The 20,134-nt window shown below is 40.8% G+C and overlaps 1 protein-coding gene across 3 annotated transcripts in view; it reads left to right on the top strand.

Moving 5' to 3' along the window:
* Positions 1–20,134, top strand: part of PTPRT (protein tyrosine phosphatase receptor type T) — a 1,118,573-nt gene that overhangs the window by 742,865 nt on the left and 355,574 nt on the right. For all 3 annotated transcript variants that reach the window (XM_028828430.2, XM_077949122.1, XM_028828427.2), the window contains exon 9: positions 4,917–5,026. In XM_028828430.2, coding sequence (XP_028684263.1) covers positions 4,917–5,026 — 110 coding nt within the window. The remainder of the gene's footprint in view (positions 1–4,916; positions 5,027–20,134) is intronic.

Below are 20,134 nucleotides of genomic sequence, written 5' to 3'. Positions count from 1 at the left end.
AATACATGGGTAGGGATACCTCAGAAAACTTTGCAAAAGAAGAATAATAAAAAGACTTGTTCTACCAAGTATCAAAACATGTCACCTTAATGCAACAGAGAAATACTGTCACAGTAAAAGCTACAACTCAGTGAAATAGAACAGAAAACCAAACAACATATGCTAGAATATAAAGTAATTTAATATGGTGGTAAGATGGCATTTTAAATCACTGGGGAAAGTTTTGACTGGTCAATTAATTGTCCTTTACAATTGATAAAATTGTAAGGAATTCTAGTTAGATTTCTACCATGTATAATATACACAGTAATTTCAGAAATATTAAAGTGTCAGGTATAAAAAGAAAAAGATGGGAATAAGCCAGAAAATAAATAAATTATAAAACAACTATTCATCTGTCCTTTCCATTCATCTGATCTGGTGTGAAAAAGAGAATTTTCTCCAATTTGGAAAGACCAAGATCTATTAGCTTGAGTTTTATGCTCACAGTCTTCATCAGATAGACCCTTCTTATCGTCCATCAAACAGACCCTCCTCAGTTTCCACCAGATAGACCCTCGGGTAAATGAATAGAATTTTCATCTCTCTATTCTGCTTACTTTCCACTCTCCATGATTAAAGCTTCTCCTCTCTTTCCAAATTCTTGATGCAATTTGTCCCCCACTACACTTTTGGTAGATGGCTTCACCCCACTTCTCAAGAAAACAGAGCCATTCGGACACTTCAGTTCCTCCCTACAAAGCATTAGCACATTTCCGTCCTCTCCTCTTCTCTCACAAAACGAGAGAGCCCTCCTTTCAACCCACCCCTGCTCTTGCTTTCAGGACCCTACCACTGTCAGTTATCTCCTCTCTCTTTCTCACTCTTCTCCTTCTTTCTTCTATTTTGAATTTTTTTTTTTTTTTTTTGAGATGGACTCTCATTCTGTCACCAGGCTGGAGTGCAGTGGCATGATCTTAGCTTAGTGCAACCTCTGCCTCCCGGGTTCAAGGAATTCTCCTGCCTCAGCCTCCAGAGTAGCTGGGACTATAGGCACGTGCCACCATACCCAGCTAATTTTTGTATTTTTAGTAGAGACGGGGTTTCACCATGTTGGCCAGGATGGTCTCAATCTCTTGACCTCGTGATCTGCCCACACTGGCCTCTCAAAGTTGTGGGATGACAGGCATGAGCCACCGTGGCTGGCCTCTATTTTGAATATTTTCTCTTGGTTGCTTTAATCATAACCTCTCTTATCTTTAAGAGAGTCATGATTTTGGCTCCATATGTCATTCCTGTTATGTTTTGAATTCCCCTCCTTTTCACAGCCAGTATTGTTTACTTGCCTCACCTCACCTTCCCCTCTCCTCTCAACCCTCTTCAGGATGACCTGTGATGCCAACATTCTCCCTTAAATTACTCTTGCTTGGCTCATGAGTCACCTTGAGGACAGTAGGTTCAATGGGCAAGTTTAAAACCACATCTTACTTGACTACTCAGCCATATTTGTGACTGCTGACCGATACCTTCTTGAGCCTCTTTCCTTCCTGGGATGCTACAATGACAGCTCACCTTCCTGGTTTTCTGGTTGCCTCTCTGAACACTGACTCCCAGTTTCTCCATTCGTTTTCCTCCTAATTTTTAATCCTGGAGTTCTTTTTCACTTAGTCTTAGACCTATTTTTTTTTCTCTCTGCTCTATACTCTTGCCATCTATTCCCTGCCCACGGTTTCCATTTCCAAACATTGGCCCCAGTCTTCCCATATCCAACTGCTACTCAACATTGCCACTTGGATGTTCTATGTATACCTGAAATAAAGTATGACAAAAACTGAGCTCACCAGCTTCCTCTCCAAAATTGGTCATCCTTTAAGGCTCCCTCTCTATAAACAGCATTCTGATCTCCCAGTTGTATAAAACAAAAGGGTTACAGTTCTCCATGACACATCCCTTCCATCCTTCACTCTTATCTATCACCATCAAGTCATGTTAGTTTAGCATCCCCAAATCTTCTGCACAGTCCATTGATCTTCCACATTGCCATCCTCTGAGTCCAAATCTCCTATACAATCTATTTCTCTTCTACACTACTGTCATTCCAGTCCAAGTTACAATTCTTTCTCCCCGGGATGACAAAGACAGCCTCCTAACTGATTTTTCTCCTTCCACCCTTAACCTCACAAAGCTATCCACCACAATACAACACCTCCTCCCCATTTTGCCCTGGTGACTCTGTTTATCCAGCAACTCTAATCTGTGTGCCATTTAATATCCTAACTTGCCATTCTAGGTTTTTCCCTGCTTTTAATAATTCTCCTAGTACCATATCCCTTTATGTCAGAGTCCTGATTAAAAAAAAATGTAATGAATTAATTTTGAGTATAATCATTTAATGTCTGTCTCTCTTTCCAGAATACGAGCTTTATCATGGATAGAGCTCACCTCTATTTTGTTGTTATTGGTGCATCTCTGCTGTCCATCACTGTACCTTGATCATATTAAATACATAATAAATATTTCTGGAAAGGAAGGGTGGATAAGGGAAAATAATAGGATACCTGACTAATTAAAAGCTTCTGCATACATAAACGATTTTAAAAGCCAACAAAAAACTGGCAAAAATATATTTGCAACCTATGCAAGAAAGCTTATGTCCTTAAAATGAAATTACAATCACAAGCCCGTAAGACAAAGATGAGCAGAAATGAAGAGCCATACAGGAAAATGAGCACAAGGTATAGATAATTTGTTCATAAAAGAAGCAATGTAAATGGCTCATTAAACTAAAAACAAAATCTGTACTCTCCAGTATTCTAAAAAAGATACACATACACATGCACTTAATTTTTTAAATAGTTAGTGTTGGCAAGAACAGACATAGTCTTCTGCTGGGGAGTCCAGAATGGTACAAACTTTCTGAAAGGCATCTGGTAATATATGTCAAAAGCCTTAAAAATAAAATAGTTCATTTACTTTGGCCCAGTAAGTTGATTTCCGAAGCGTTAATCTTAACGGCTATCTGCAGAGTTGCATACAGACTTACCTATAAGCATGCTCATTCCAGCATTGCTCAAAGTCATGAAAAATTCAAACCAACTTTAATGCCCAATAATAAAGGATCAGTGACTATAAAGGGGCAACGCCCTCTCTAAGCAGCCATTAAAATGTATGACCCTAGAGAACACCCTTTTTTTTTAAGTCTGCAATTTCTGTAGTGATAAAATAAGGTCACAATGCAATATGCACAGTAGGAGTTAACGTTTTTAAAAAATAATATATATATATATATATGAATAGGCATATCTTTTTTTAAATAAAATTTTATATGCGTAAAAAGATTGGAAAATATCTTTGAACATTTGAATTATGAGTAATTTTGTTTTTTTCTTTTTCTAAACTTTTTATATATTCTTAATATTCAACAAATTCTGTGTATCATGTCCATAATGAGCAAAACTGAACATATTTTAATTTAACAAAGGAGAACTGATTGCAACATATGGCCAAGGCTATATGTAGAGAGGCGTAGCATGATGATTAAGAGTATATGCTTTAAAACTCACAGACAGGTGTTTAGCTCCCTCTTTACAACTTAAGAGCCATATGACCTTCAGCAAGTTATTCCATTTTCTCTGCCTCAGTTCTCTTATTGACGCAAAGGAGATAATACTTACTGGGCAGAGCTGTTCTGTCGCTTAAGTGAAATAATGTAGGTAAAATTCTAGTCCAAGTGTAAGTGCTTAGTGAAAGTACCTGCTTTTATAATGCCAAAATATAAATAGATCTGGTAACAATTTACTGAAATTCATTATTTCTAAGGGGTTATGGCAGAAAGTTTGGGGAATAATTTGTTTTCTGGCTCACCATCTTCCAGACTGTTGTAAGAATAGTGAAATCCAGCAGGAGGATGCTGGCAGGAAGGCTGACTGGCTTACAGAAGGAGCCCCAGGAACGGTTGCACTCATTAGGGCAAAATGCTGGCATAGGTCATTCATTCACCTATTCATTCAACCAACAAATAGTTATTATGCATCTACTTCATGCCAGGCATTGGGACTCAACAGCAAGTCAAGCTAGCTGCCTTCTTGGAGCAAGGCGTGCTTCTTCTAATTGGATTGGGGTTTCAAGCCACATAGTTCATGTTGGATTCAGGAATTAGTCAGGAAACTGACGAAGCACTTCCTAAAGTTAGAGAAAACTTGGCAGAGTAAAGAAAATGATGCTTGGTAAGATGACGGGAAGCTCACTTTGCATTTCTCAAATACAAATCCTAAAGCAAGCTTGTCCAACCAGCGGGCCCTGGGCTGCGTGCAGCCCAGAATGGCTTTGAATGTGGCCCAATACAAATCCATAAACTTTCTTACAACGTTCTGAGATTTTTTTTGTAATTTCTTTTTTTTTTTTTTTTAGCTCATGAGCTATTGTTAGTGTTAGTGTATTTTATGTGTGGCGCACAACAATTCTTCTTCTTCCAGTGTGGCCCAGGGAAGCCAAAAGATTAGACACCCCTGAAGCAAAGACCTCCTTTCAGATTCCCACCTCTGGCAGAACTGGAAACTGCTCATGTCCTTTCTACCCTTATCAGGTTCAGTTCATAGACCGACTTGCTCAGTCTGCTGATGAAAAGCCTGATCAGCCTTCTGAAAATGGGTCAGCAAACTATGGCCTATGGGTCAAATCCAGCCCATTGCCTGTTTTCATAAATAAAGTTTTATTGGAACACCGCTGTACCCATTCATTTATGGATTATCTATAGCCATTTTTGTGCTAAAATGACAGAGTTGAGTAGTTACAATAGAGAATGTACAGCTCATCAGACCTAAAATATTTACTGTCTGGTTCTTTATAGAAACTTTGTCAACCCCTGTTCTAGGTTAGTGGGGCTAGAGAAATGATGTGGAAGGTGACGTCAAGTTCATAACTTTTCCATTCTGTAGTTCCAGGAGCTGTTCCTCTAGAATCCATCCAAGGGGGGCCCTTTGAGGAGAAGATCTACATCCAGTGGAAACCTCCCAATGAGACCAATGGGGTCATCACGCTCTATGAGGTAAGGAGGTCCCTTGTGCTGCATCCATTGGCTTAGCTTTATTCAAGTCACTTCAGCCTGACATTGGTGAATACCCATTCCACTGAAGGTATAAAGGTGAGTAAGATGTGACTTGTAAAAAGGTTTCTGACAGTACAGTGGGGGCTGGGCGCGGTGGCTCACTCCTGTAATCCCAGCACTTTGGGAAGCCGAGGCAGGTGGATCACCTGAGGTTGGGAGTTCAAGACCAGCCTGACCAACATGGAGAAACCCCGTCTCTACTAAAAATACAAAATTAGCCAGGCATGGTGGTGCATGCCTGTAATCCCAGCTACTCGGGAGGCTGAGGCAGGAGAATCGCTTGAACCCAGGAGGCGGAGGTTGCGGTGAGCTGAGATCGTGCCATTGCACTCCAGCCTGGGCAAAAAGAGTGAAACTCCATCTCAAAAAAAAATAAATAAATAAATAAAAGAAGACAGTACAATGGGGTGCAAACATAATGGAACACAGTGGAACTGTCTTGGTAGCCCCGAGGACAAAGAAATTTGTACATACCATGCATTGAAATGACAGTGGTGATGACTGACCTCATCCACAAAGGAGCCAAAACCCAGGGAGTCAGATTGTTCTTATGTAGAAGAGAAGGCCCAGGCCTGCCAAACAGTAGTGAAAGTTCATCTGGGAAACTGCAATACCCACATGATGCTCACTCTACGAATATCGGTCCCTTTGCTTTGAAAAGAATCCCAATGTTATTCTCTGCAGCAGGAACACAGGATGCTTGAGATTTAAAATGCTCTGCGTCCAAGGCATATTTTGTCATCCAGGTGATGGCGTCCAAAGCCCCCCTTCCAAGCATCAGCAGGGCCTTACCGTATCAGAGATGAACCAGAACCTACTCAGGCAGGAATGTACCCATCAAGCCAACACAATGTGCCTTCCAGAAAAGTTGCATAAATAAGACAAACTGTATGAATGTTTATTGCAAAACAAAACAAAAAAAATCTCCAACAAAGGTGATATAGCTAAGATTCAAGTACTGGGATGTGAGTAAGATTGAGTCTTCTTCCATCCCTTGTGTTCTTACACATCATAAGATTGCGATACTAGATCAAATGGAAACCCATAGCAATGCAGAGGGAAGGGCATGGATATCAAAGCTGGAATGATGTAGCCTAGTGTCCTAGTAGCTCCACCTTCTCCTGAGTTACCTTTGGTAGCGTCCTCCTCTCTTTAAGCCTCATTTTTCTCATCTGTAAAATAAAGGTGGTAATTACTTCTTCAGGGTTTCCCTAGGGAGTCTGACGAGGGGGAAACACACAAGCATCCCAGACCAAAACATGTACCACAGGACAATGAAGAGACTTAAGCCATTGAGTGCTCATGCAGAAGCATGCATGTATAGGGAGTGGGCTTGGGGGAAGAATATTGCTGCCATAAGGAAAGGTGAGCTCTGGGGAGAAAAGTCAAGGAGTATTTGATGAAGGAAAAGTACTCAAGATTAATCTAACAGACCCATAACTTCTCTAGAGAGTCGTAGATGGTCCTGAGAACTCTCTGAGGGAGATTATCCAACATGTACAAGGTGCTTAAGAAAACACCTTATCTCACTAAAAGTAGCATTCCTCAGGAGAGCTAACATCTTCCTCTTAGAAATTGCAGGGAGCTTGGTGCAGCTCTCAGGATTACCACATGGAAGGCGGAAACAAACATCCATCCCCACCACTGATGAGCTTTCTCAGGCCACACACTTGGGAGAAGCTTTCTTCCTGGGGAGTACCCTAAGAGGAGGGCAGGTACTCATACCTATACACCTTACCTAGTACGTTTTCAAAACCCCTTTGGGAAAGACAGGGACTGGAAAATTAACTGAAACAAAATCCAATCACTTCAAATCTACATGCTATTCTTTGTAAAGCAGAGACCACAGTCACACACACACACATACACAGACACATACACAGACACACACACACACACACACACACACACACACATATTTAAATGAAATGAAGATCTGTTGTGCCTGGCAAACTTTTCTTTGTAAAGCAGAAGGAAAGGACCCTTGATTTAGGAAGTTAAGTTACTTGGTACTGTTATGTAAAAGATGCTCTGTGCCAGATGTTGAAGACTTTTGGAATTCACAGGCCAGTAGCATTTAAAAAGGTTTGAGGGGGTAACCTAGGGTACTTTAACATCTCTTATTTACATCGTTTTATAAAAGACATAATTCCAAAAATATAAAAGGATATAATTTCAGAATAAAAGTCCATCCTTCAAATTGAATAAATTTATGATGTTTTACCAACTCATGACAGTCACATTAATTTTTCTAATTTTGCATTGGATTGATGGCAAGTTTGTCATGGAAAAGCCCTGGTCCTTGTACATACCTGCATTTGGAAACCACTAGTGTAGGCTGATGCTGCAGGTGGAGTCATATCTCTACACAGATTATTCCTTGAGAGTAATATACTTTCTCCTCTAGTAGGGTGATGCATTAGACTGGATCCTTGAGAGCAATATACATTTTCCTCTAATAGGATGATGCATTAGACTGGATTAGAAATATCATGATTAAAATTCCATGATAAGAAGAAAGAAACAGAGGGAGAGCAAGGGTTCAAACACAACTGTGAGTTAGACTCTGTGTTTGAGTAGAACCTCCTGTAATTGAGGCATTATTATATAGTGCAGTCTCTGAAGCCCCGCACACAAAGGTGGGTACAGATTAGAGCAGCATGTCCTTCTCACTTCCGTGTGAATCCGGTGCCTTGTGGATTTTCAGAGATCAGATGCCAGGGATGTTGGCATTCCCGTGGATTCCATGGGAGACAACTATGATGAAAGATATCTTCAAGTAGCTTCTTGGCTGTGACTTGGGCTGTAATTGCAGAGAACCACAACCAGAGTATTGTAACTGATTGACTTGTTGGTAAGCATTTGAGGCTACTTTTGGGGAATATGCCAAAATTATTGAGGGATGCTGTAAGGACAGCTAAGGAGGTTATAGATTTAGGCCTTTGTATTGTGAGCATAAAAATGAGTGTGGTCATGTGTATCAAAAGCTAGTGAGGCCTAAGAAAAGGATGGTGACATTTGAGCCCATATAGCCTAGATCTGAATCCCTGCTCTGACATTTACTTGCTCTGTGACCTTGAGTACATCAAGTGGCCTCTCAGAACCTTAAGTCTTTTATCAGAAAAATCAAGGTAATAATAAAATGGCCTTATAGCATTACTCTGAAGATCCAATTAAATATAGGTTTTGCACAGTGTTTGGCATTTAGAAATAACATTATAAATGTTAGCTGTTATCATTACATAAAAATGAGGAAATTGAGTGCAGATGGTTAAAATGAAAAGACCAAGGTCATATTACCCAGATGCCAAACCCAGGACTCCTAAATGCAAGTACAGATGTTTTGCCCCTTGCTGCAACTTAGCGTGGTCCATAGACCAGTGGCATTAGCATTACCTGGGAGCTATTTAGAAATGTAGCAGCTCAGTCCTCTCCAGTTTATCAAGATCCTTGGGTGATTCCTATGGGCATTACGGTTTCAGAAGCACTGTTCTGGAAAATACTACTCTTGAGAAACTTTTGGCAATTGATAGAAGAGTATGTTCTCTTGAGTAGAGAGATGAGAAGTACCTGTTACTCTGGGCTCAACCCAATCCAGTCCCAGACAGTAAGCAAGAGACCTTGCTTTTAAAAACATTTATAACAAAGCATGTGTTTATGAGGTAATTTACAAATTTAATTAGATGAAACCAATTTGATTTTTAAAATTAGGTTCTAGTTGTAATTTCAAGAGAGAAATTCATAAATTACAAATTACCCTCTTCTGGCCTGAAAAAAGAGTATTTTATTACAAAGAAAAATAGGATAATGCAAATGGAAGAGAAATTCAGGATTGTCTGTGGCCTCTTATATACAACCTTAGACTCAGCAAAGTTAAAAGCAGAGAAAAAGAAAGGGAGGAGAAAGAGGGAAGTTTCATTATTATAACTATGTTATTGTTAAATACAGCAGGTCCAAGTAGTTAAGATTAAATTTCCTTCTGCACAAGTCCAAGTCACAACCTCTGGGTGCATCCTTGGACAATTCCGCTCCCCAAAATGTGAGTGGCTTTAAGTCCCATTCTGTCTCCAGTCTTCAGTCCTCTCTTTCTAATATGAAGGTGTCAGACTGTTCTAGGCTTCAACTGGGTAAGAATGAAGGGGAAAATAAATCTGTGTCAACCCCACAAAATCAAAGATTCTACATCATTTTGGAGTTTCTTTGCTGTTTAATTCTTGCCTATAAGCCAGCCAAAGTCTCTGAAGGTAAAGTAGTGATGACATATGAATTAAAAACAGCAAGTGCAAAGGCCCTGAGGTGGAAATCACTTAGGCGTGTCTTAAAAATGCAGTAAAAAGGAGACCAGAGTGACTGGGGCTTCCTGAGCACAGAGGACAGTGATGAGACCGTATGGGGGAATGGGTGGTTAGGGCCAGGGATGCCAGGACTCCTAGAACTTGCATTTTATCCTGATAGGAATGGAAAGCCCTAGGAGAGTTCTACACAGAGGAATGAAGGGATCCAATTTATATTCTTAAAAGATCATCCAGCTGTTGTGTGGATAAGAGATGGTGGGGACACAAGCATCTTGGAAACACCTGGAAAATGCACCAGGAGGCAAGGACATTTCCATCATCTATGATATTAAGATGAACTATTTATTAGAAGACCTTGTACCTGGGCAGAAGATGTGAAATCTTTGTTACAGCTGCCTTTTTACTGTTGCTAACCCAGCTTTGACACCCTCTTTTCAGTAATGAGTTCTTATCTTGATGACCACCCTGGAGCCATGGACCCTTAGATCCTGGGCCCACCTTTCCTGAAAGGTGGGTGTCTCACCCTGACCCTATTACTACTCCAGGGCTGTGAAACAGTCTCATTCTGCAGCCTCAAACTCTCTCTCTGCCCACTGAAAGGGGAGCTCAGAATCCTCGTCAGAGCCCTCTGGTTCCAGTGTCATCTGAGCTGCAGCAGGAAATATTAAGATGAATTAGACCATGGCCTCAGATATTTGGGAATTTGCACTTGAGTGGGAGATGCAGAATGCAATTCTACGATCATTCCCGCAACAGAGCGACAGATCATGCACAGACAGAGGCAGCACCAATGGCCTTGTGTCCAGAAACTAGCAGCATTCACATCACTTGCAGGCATGTTAGAGGTGCAGAATCTCAGGCCCCAGCCTGGACCCACTGAATCAGAGTCTTCTTAACAAGATCCCCAGGTGATTCGTGTGTACGTTAAAGCATAAAAAGTACAGGTTTAAGAATCATTCTCAAATCTCACAATCTTGATCTGTACAAGAGGGTGGTAGAAGTGGCAAGGGGATATCAACTGGTCTGGAAAGCTCTGCCTGGTGAATGCATTGTAGTCATTGCATGAATAATGTGATTATTTAATGCACCAAGGAATATTCCTGCTCACCGGAGGCCCAAACAGCTGAGTATTTACATCAGGAATATGGAAATCATGACATCTGCATAGACTCTTCCAGAACCCTCTTTTGGGGTTGATTAAGGCATCAGGGTTCCCTAATCAGGGTGTGGATGTGCAGAAGGGTGCTGTGGCCTCTCTCATTCTGACTCAGCTCTTGGGAACAACCACAACTCACTAAGAACACAGACCGTCGCAATTGCAGACAGGCACTTATAGCCAGAATGAGGTCACCAAGGGAAGCAATCCAACCAAACAGTTGTCTGAAAACCCTTCAATAAAATCATTCAGAGACAAGCTGTTCAGAGTTCATGGAAAACAGTAATCAATATGTGTTTCAATTCAATTAATTGTACTCGTCTTTGTCCAAAAATAAAAATCACACAGTGTGAGGGAATTGGGCCAGAAGATGTTACACTTGCAACTGGGTTAACGAAGTGTGAAAATATTTAAAATTCAGACATACGAAGCCTCCCAGTAAGCCTTTCTGTTTAGCAGTCAAAATCACCAAGTTTCTAATTACAGTGTATAAATCTGAGAAGCTTAAAGGGAATGAGAAGACCCTAATGAGGCAGGAATGGGTGTCTTGATTATGCTAGAGTTGATTGGCATTTATCTTACAAGCTATTCTAGGTGCCTGGCGTTCAGAGTTAAATAAAACAGACTTCGCTTCAATAAAACAAGGCAGCATTCCTGTATGGGAGCGCCTTTAAAAGGTACAATAGGTTGGAGGGTTTGTCAATATTTTTTCAGCACACAGATGGTTGGATTCAATCTGAACAAAAAGCACGGGCCCCAGGAATCAACCAGCCATCAGAATGCATTACAAGGAGGCTGGAGCGTCTTCTGAGACAGTTCTGAACAGAACGAAAGCCAACACAGACATGGATGGAGAGAGGGACCAGATGGGTGGATAGGCTCACAAGGAAGCTCTTAAAGACCAAAGCCCAGAGAAGGTTCCTGGCTCTGTCTGGGTGGATGAGCACACCTCCTCCCATCCTTCAGCTTTGCTGCACTGACCACTCAGGGCTCACTGACCCCAGACTGGCTCATGACTCTGGTCCACAGAGGAGCAGTGTGGAGAACGGGATGTGGTCCAGATGGGCAGGAGGTAGTGTACGCAGGAGGAAATCAGCTGGATTGTGACTAATACAGCCCACAGCAAGAATTTGCATAATTCAAACTGGATCTACGTTAATTAGGACACATGATTTGCATAATGCAGGCCGCTATTGAGTATAACTCAAGCCAGACTGGTAACAAGGAAAAAAGCTCTTGTTTCCTCTAAATTGTTCAAGCCAGAAATGTGAGCGTCATCCATTGCCCCCAGCAGCCACACAGCTAATCCGCCAGAAAGTTTGATTATTTCTCTTGGCAAAATAGACACAGGTCAGGCCGCATGGCACCATCTCCGCTGCCACATCCTGTTCTGAGCACCCCCCCACAAATGCCTGGAGCATTTCAGTTCCTCCCTGCCCACCCCCCTCCACACTTCACCTGTTCCACATGTCCACACTGCAGCCAGACAGAACATCTTAAGAGGTGAATCTGATCCTGTTCCTCGTCTGCATTGGCTTCATCTTAACTTCAAGGTACTGAATGATCTGGCCCCGGCTGCCTCTCTAACTTCACCTGCCACTCCTCTTCCCACTGGTGACTGCAGTCCGGCTCCTTCAGCTTCCTGGCATTTCCCAAGCTTACCCAGTCCCTGGCAGCCCTCACCACTCTGTGTCATTCCTTCTGCCTTTAATACTCTTTACGTTCCTTGGGACTGGCTCCTTCCTTTTCTTCACCTCCAAGAGGCTTTTTCCCTGCCCTGTCCACTTGATCCAAAACAGGTTCCCCTCTGTTTCCTCTCTTAACAACTTGCTTTTCTTCGTACCATTTCCACAATCTGCACTTGTTTTGTTTGTGTACTTCAATATCATCCAGCCCCGCAACAGACTTGAACCCTGGTGAAGGCATGGGTCCTGTGTTGGGGAATTTTATGTGTCAACTTGGCTGGACCACGGTTTGACAGACTGGTAGTCAAACCATACTTTGGATGGTTTTGTGAAGGTGTTTTTGGATGAGACTGACATTTACATGGGTGGACTTTGAGTAAAGCAGATTGCTCCCCATAACATGGATGAGGCTTCATCCCATCAGCTGAAGGTCTGAATAGATGAGAAGACTGAGCTCGCCTGCATAAGAGGGAATTCCCCAGCCGATGACTTTCAGACTGGAACTGCAACATCAGTTTTACCCTGGTCTTCAGCCTGACAGCATTTGTTCTTAAAATAACTAATACACGCTGGGTGCGGTGGCTCCCGCCTGTAATCCCAGCACTTTGAGAGGCCGAGGCGGGCAGATCACGAGGTCAGGAGATCGAGACCATCCTGGATAACACTGTGAAACCCTGTCTCTCCTAAGAATACAAAAAATTAGCCGGGCGTGGTGGCGGATGCCTGTAGTCCCAGCTACTTGGGAGGCTGAGGCAGGAGAATGGCGTGAACCCGGGAGGCAGAGCCTACAGTGAGCCGAGATCACGCCACTGCACTCCAGCCTAGGAAACAGAGTGAGACTGTGTCTAAAAAAAAAAAAAAGAAAGAAAGAAATAACTAATACAGGCTATATTTATTTTTGCCTTTCAGTGTGTCCCGAGGACCTAAAATAGTAGCTTTCACATAGTATGTACTCAATAAATATTCTTTGGATAAATGTATGGATTTATGCTTTATCTTAGCAAGGGGTAATGATGATTATTTTAGTCTAACTAATTTAGTTGTTCTCAGGCCTGGCTGAAGATTAGAATCACACCTTGAGATACCTTCTGGTCAATTTTGCTGTGAAGCTAAAACTGCTCTAAAAAATAAAGTCCATTTTGGCCTGGTGTGGTGGCTCACATCTGTAATCCCAGCACTGTGGGAGGTCGAGGCGGCTGAATCACGAGGTCAAGAAATTGAGACTATCCTGACCAACATGGTGAAACCCCGTCTTTACTAAAAATATAAAAATTAGCCGGGTGTGGTGGCGCATGCCTGTAATCCCAGCTACTCGGGAGGCTGAGGCAGGAGAATCGCTTGAACTCAGGAGCCGGAGGTTGCAGTGAGCCAAGATCGCGCCACTGCACTCCAGCCTGGCAATAGAGCGAGACTCTGTCTCAAAAACAAAACAAAAACAAACAAAAAATCATACCTTGAGAGTTTGAAACAATGTATAGATAAATAAATAGGCAGCTAGATACCTGAATGAATGAAGGGATGGATGGATGGGCCTTATTGCAGTCCAAATAAATCAGAATCTCTAGGGGAGGAGGCTCTCTCCATGTGCTGTATTTGTTTGTTGTTTTTAAGTTCCTTGAGAATTTCTCAAAAACATCCAGGGTTGGGAAGAAGTATTGTGTGAAATGAATCCAATCGGTCTCCTCTGATATGTAATCCTAGCTAAATACCTGCTAAATAAACACGGTCTTGATCCTGGCTTAACCTATCTTCACTCTCACTCTGCCAGACTCCACCTCTATCTGATGTTACGTTACAGCCAACTCACTCATGCACAGGCAGATGCTAAGTGCTAAGTTTTTTAAGGATTGACTTTAAAAAACATTGGTCTTTTTTCCCTCAAGGTTGCTAAACAGTGTGTGGAGTAACTGAAGACACATAGGGAGGTATCATTATGTCAATATCCCTTTACATGTTACTAATGTCATCTTGCAACTCTGATGCCAGAGCCCACGATAGACCTTCCCTTGCAAATCTTTTTCTGTCTCCTGAATAGTAGAAGTCAGTCCTGTTGTGGTTTTTTTTTCTTTTTTTTCTTTTTTTTTTTTTTTGTGTGTGAGATTAAAAAAGACATGTGCGCACACAAAACTTAATAGATTTGCCCAGAGGCCTTCCCTAAATCTTAAAAGTCAGGGCCCTGGGATGTCTAGGAGCCATTTTTTCTAGCCCATGGCTCATCATTCAACCTTCATAAGATGTTTCCCCTCCGGAAACTTGAAAAATGCAGCCATCCCTGGTTAGATGCCATATACAGGTCATTTGGGCTGACAGGGAAGCTGACAGGTGTTTGAGTAGAAACAGCTCTGGTTGAAAAGAATGATTTCTGGCACTCAGAATCTGGAAGGAAAAGAAGTTGCGTTCTGATGTGAGTGACTTGCATTTATGGACGTGGGCCCATTAGAGCTGTTGGTCATCCACTTGTGGTATGTTAGGATTGCCTCGATATTTGCCTTGGGGTGTTTCTTCTTTCCTATTATGACACAGGTACTTGTGATGGAGCCAGGTAACTTGACAGTGGAAATCAACAGATGCATAGCACTTGTTACCTAAGGACAGCAAACCATGTTCTCCTGCCAGTGAGGTTTTCACAATAAACATTAATCATTCAGTTCAGCTGTAGAAAACAACAAAGGTTGCTGCATGAAAAATATTCCTGCAGTGTGCACATGTGAATTAGTATGCCTGTGTTGGTGCGTGTGTGTATAAGCATATGATTTCATGAGTTTATGTAGTTGTACACTGTCACATGTATACACACATATAATTGTATGTTTGGTGGCGTGTCTATGTGAAGCTTTCATCCTTTGATGTATCCATTTTTCCAATTTCATCCTTAGGATTGTTCTATGTCACTGGAGAGTTAACTGACAGAGGTATCAGAGACACAGGGCTATGTCTGTTTTCTCCTGGACTGGAGGGGCCCCTGGTCACCTCATATGCGTGCCATAGCAACATCAGGGGAGAAACTTTATTTCATTTCAGTGGGCTCCCAGCTATTTAACATGAATGTCTGCCATAATTTGACTCCAGAGTTTTGCTAAAGAAAAATGTGGGATTTAAAAAAAAATCTCCAGGTTAAGTTTAATCCTATGTATCTGCAGGTGTCCTAGGAGAGAGAAGGGAAGGAAATGAAGAGTGGGTTCTGCATTTGTCAGGGCGTGGGCTCTCTTCATGTTTCTTATCTGGGAGGGAAACTGCATTTTGATGCACTGCATGTGCACCCAGAGGCCTTTGTAGGGTGTCCTCCTGTGCACATGGCCACATGGCTAGAGATGGAACTCTCTCTCTGGCTGCTGTGGTCGTCTCAATAAACTGTGCCCAGAGGCAGTGTTTAAGTTGCTAAGTGTCTCTTTAAACATCAGAAGTTGTTCTCTTTTCATCTCAGATGTTTTACTGTGTTACCCTGTTGGAATTCCGCCTAGGCTGGGCAATGCAACATGAATTTGCTGCTTTTAACTGGCCCTTTTGCTTCTGTTTTGGTCAGAACAAAATGAAGAGTATTTGCATATTTTCGTCTGTCATCAGGACATTTGGAGCCTCTGTTCTGAAGTCTCTGGAGGCTGGAATTCAAATTTGTGATTCGTTGCTTATCTTTTCATTAGCTCAGGAGCTAGCAGGTGGCTTTTCTCCCCTCACCTTAAGTCAATGGGCATTTTTTCTTTTGACTGCTTTTCCTTACTCTTTACCAAGAAAAAAGTAATTCCTTAAAACTGACACCCAAGTATGAGATCTTGGTCTACGTCATTATGGTTTCAATATGTACGTACGTACGTACATACATACATACCAGGTCTCCAGGGTCCTTCAAAATGGCATAAAGAAAGGTCACTGCTTTCTTGTTCTGTTTTATTTTATGCATGTTTTTAACATGTGTGTATTACTGCACATCAAATAGTAGGTTATGCAAACAGTAAATTTAAGATTGACGTTTGGTTAGACATTGCAGAGTGTACTTGAACTAGTGAGTTTCTTTCCTAATCTGGGCCTCAGTTTCCACATTTGTGGCTTAGGAGGCTTGGACCAGGGAGATTCAAGAACTACTCTCTGCTATGAACTATCACTTGGATGCCCAAAATGAGGTTCATCTCACTCCTAGTTTCATGAAACTCTTTCCGTATTGGTTAGTACATGAATCTCTTTTTTTTTTTTATTCATTCATTTTTCAATAACACACCAACTAAAAGACAACCAGAATGTTGACAACATCTAACATTTACTTATGATCTACATAAGCACATTTGTATCTGCTCATTCACATCTCCCCATCCCATCTTCCTGACTCCTCCACTCCTCTGAATCTTGTATATAATTCCTGTATATTTTATATAGTTTTGCTACTTGTATGAATTCCTTACAAACATATTGTTTTATTAGTGTTTTAATTTTAACAAAGGATTTTAAGTTGTGTATAAACTTTTGGGACATTTTTATTCCATATTGTATTGCAAATGTTCATCCCCATGGATGAGTACAGCTGTAGTCCATTCATCTTGACTGCTGTCTAATACTCCATTGCATGAAGATACTACAAAACTTTCACCCATGATCCTTTCTTAGATATTGGGGTTGCTTCCAGAATGTTGCCTTTACCAACAGTGATGAAATGAGCATCCTTGTACATACCTTCTCCTGTATATGAGCAAGATTTTGTCTTGAATTTCTATCTAGAAACTAGGTCATATGGTCAATGAATGTTAAGTTTTACAAAAATATTCCAAACTCTTTCCCAAACTGGTTGCACTAATTTACACTCAAGCCAACAAATTATGAATGCCTATGATTTCAAACCCTCTCCAACACTGGTGTTGTCAAGATTCTTCATTTTGACTAAATAAATATAAAATGGCATCTTGTTGTTGTCTTGCTTTGTATTCCCTCAATCATTAATAAGGTTGAATATTGTATTTCATTTTCTGTGGGATATCTGTTCATGTCTTTTGCCTACTTTTCTACTGGGTTATATGCTCTTTTCTTTATTGATATGTAATAGTTTAAAAATATACTTTCGATAATATTTTCCCAGTTTCAAATGTAATTTGCTGTTTTTACTTCTTCTAAGGTATCTTTGAAAAACAAAAGTCCTTAATTATAGCCAATTGTTTCAGTCTTTGTTTATATAGTTAACACATTTTTTGTCCTTAACGAAATTCTTCCCTAAACCAAGGTGAGAAAGATGTTTGCCTACATTTCTGCTAAAAGTTGCATAGTTTTGCTCCTGAAATTTAAGTTTTTGATCTATCTACAATTAATTTTTGCATAGGATGAGAGATGGAGTGAAAAAATTATTTTTTTCTTACATTGGTAAACACTTGATCCAAGTCCTTTTGATAGTCTCTTCTTCCCTGCTCTACCAGGCCATATCTGACTTATGCCAAAATGTCTTATATGCATGAGTTTTTTTCTGAACTCTCTATTCTACTGGCCTCCATGGACCGTAACCATGCATAGTCATATTTATTACAGCTTCCCAGTGTCCTAATCTCTGGTAGAGAAGATTCCTCCTCCTCATACTTGTTCAGCAATATCTTGATTATTCTTGCCCTTGGCTCTTTCACTTTAGTATCTACTTATCAAGTTTAATGAAAACATCTGTTGTTTTTTTTTTATTAGAATTGCCTTGAATGTATAGAACAATATGTGGGTAATTGACATCTTTATGGTATTCAATCTCTGTGTATTTATTTAGGTTTTCTTTAATGTCTCTCATAGTTTTATTACCTTACTTCTAGAGCTACTGCATTTCACATAAAATCCAAACTGCTACCTTAGGTCTGAAAGACTTGCACCTCCCATTCTCTTTTTTCCTCTGGTCTCACGGGCCTTGTTTTACAGTCCTCCGGCATGCCAGGGTCACCTGGCTCAGGCTTATTGCACGCAGAGTTCCTAACTGCCAGAAAGCTCTTTCACTTCCTCTTCCGTGGCCAACTCATTCTCCTACTACAGGTATCGATGTCAATGCTACCACCTCAGAAGAGCCGTGCCTAATAGCCTTCAGATAGGACTTTGCCCACTCACCACTGTCTCTACCATCGCTTCCCATTTTTGAATAACGTGGACCACAGTTCACAATTATTACTTATTTCTTTATAAACATGTATCCTTATATTGTAAGTGCCAAGGGACACACATTTATAAACAAAGGGACTCACAATATAGGGATACACATTTACCAGCAAGTATGTGTGTATAAATACACACACACACTCCTAGATATACACATAGCTCATCTCTGGAAAGAATTCAGTACCCTGCATAGTACCTGGATCACAATAGGTTCTCAAATTTGGCGGTGCTTTTTTTCTTTTCTTTTTTTTTTTTTTAATATATTTTGTTTTTCTTTGAGATGCATTCTCACTCTGTCACCCAGGCTGGAGTGCAGTGATGCAATCTCAGCTTACTGCAGCCTCCACGTCCTGGGTTCAAGCGATTCTTATGCCTCAGCCTCCTGAGTAGCTAGAATTACAGGCACATGCCACCACACTTGGCTAATTTTTTATTATTATTTTTAATAGAAATGGGGTTTTGCCTTGTTGGCCAGGCTGATCTCGGACTCCTGACCTCAAGTGATTTGCATGCCTTGGCCTCCCAAAGTGCTGGGATTACAGGCATGAGCCGCTGTGCCTGGCCTCTTTCTTTTTTTCTTATGAAGATGGGAGAGGTTCCCTTTGATGGCTTGGGTAGAGTAACAGTTAGAAGTAACTCTTAGCATCCATTATTCCATATATATGACCTTATAGAACCATCCAAAATCATAAGATTATGTCCCAAGTCTTATAATAATCTCTAATAGACTACATGACGTTCCATTGACCAAAGAGTTTATACTTAACTCATAGAATTCATTTGCTAAAGTATAAACTTGTCAAGGTTAAAGATCTGTATTCACAGGTATATCCCCGGTGCCTAGAACAGATCCTGGCACAAAGTAGGGTTCGATAAATATTTGTTTAATAAATAAAAATGCATTCCAAACTTGAGTCATGGTTAAGGCAACAGCTGTAAGAGATATTCAAATATTGATATCCCTGTGATTGCTTGATTTTTTAAAAAGAATTTAGTCTTCATTAAGTGTTAGTGACAATATAACAATATTATATAATGTTCAAAAACTAGGGAGTGGAAATAACACACTAGCCATCTTCATGTGGGTTTATTTTCTTTCTAGTTCTTATGCATTTGCAACAGCTTTGACGTGGTTATGGTGACATTTTTTTTTAAATTTTCACTATGCCAAACATATTCTCGTTTCTATGTAATCTATTTAACTATTCCATTTAATGGCTCTCCATTCCCCTGAACATATGGACCATACTTTAGTTTCAAGTCAGTTTATTCAGGATGTGTTGATTGATCTTACTAGAATGTTAGATATAATTTTTCGGGTATGATAAGAGTGAACTGGATCTCTTGAAGCAGCTGGTTAGGAGAGTTTGAATTTCTGCTTTCCTTTTCCCTCTCAATAGATTTTTCAGTAGCAGGCAGTGGCATTCACATGCGTTCCATTGATTGTAGAACTGTGTTCTAAATAATAGCTCACTCTGTTCAATAGACATGGATCTAATGGAGGAGAGTCAAACGATACATACACATTTGGATGGGATCCATAAACTCGAGGTTAGAAAGGGTGGTCCTATTTTCCTCCTTGTTTTAAAACTTGAATTTCAGTTTGCTTATTTCCTAGCAGAGGGAGATGAATATAGGGCAAGTGTGTGCCCCCACTTCTCTCTTATACCAGTGCCATGATAGACATCAATAACCAATCAGGGGATGCTCTTCCACTGCACTCCAGCATGGCCTCAGAATCCCACTCATCATGGCACAGCACTGCAGCTGGTCATTTCCAACAGAATGGGGTTAGCCAGTAAGGTGTATC

Source organism: Macaca mulatta, chromosome 10 (assembly GCF_049350105.2).
Source record: "Macaca mulatta isolate MMU2019108-1 chromosome 10, T2T-MMU8v2.0, whole genome shotgun sequence".
Lineage (NCBI taxonomy): Eukaryota > Metazoa > Chordata > Mammalia > Primates > Cercopithecidae > Macaca > Macaca mulatta.
The sequence above is the reverse complement of the archived record's forward strand: the minus strand, read 5'-3'. Positions and strand labels throughout refer to the sequence as shown.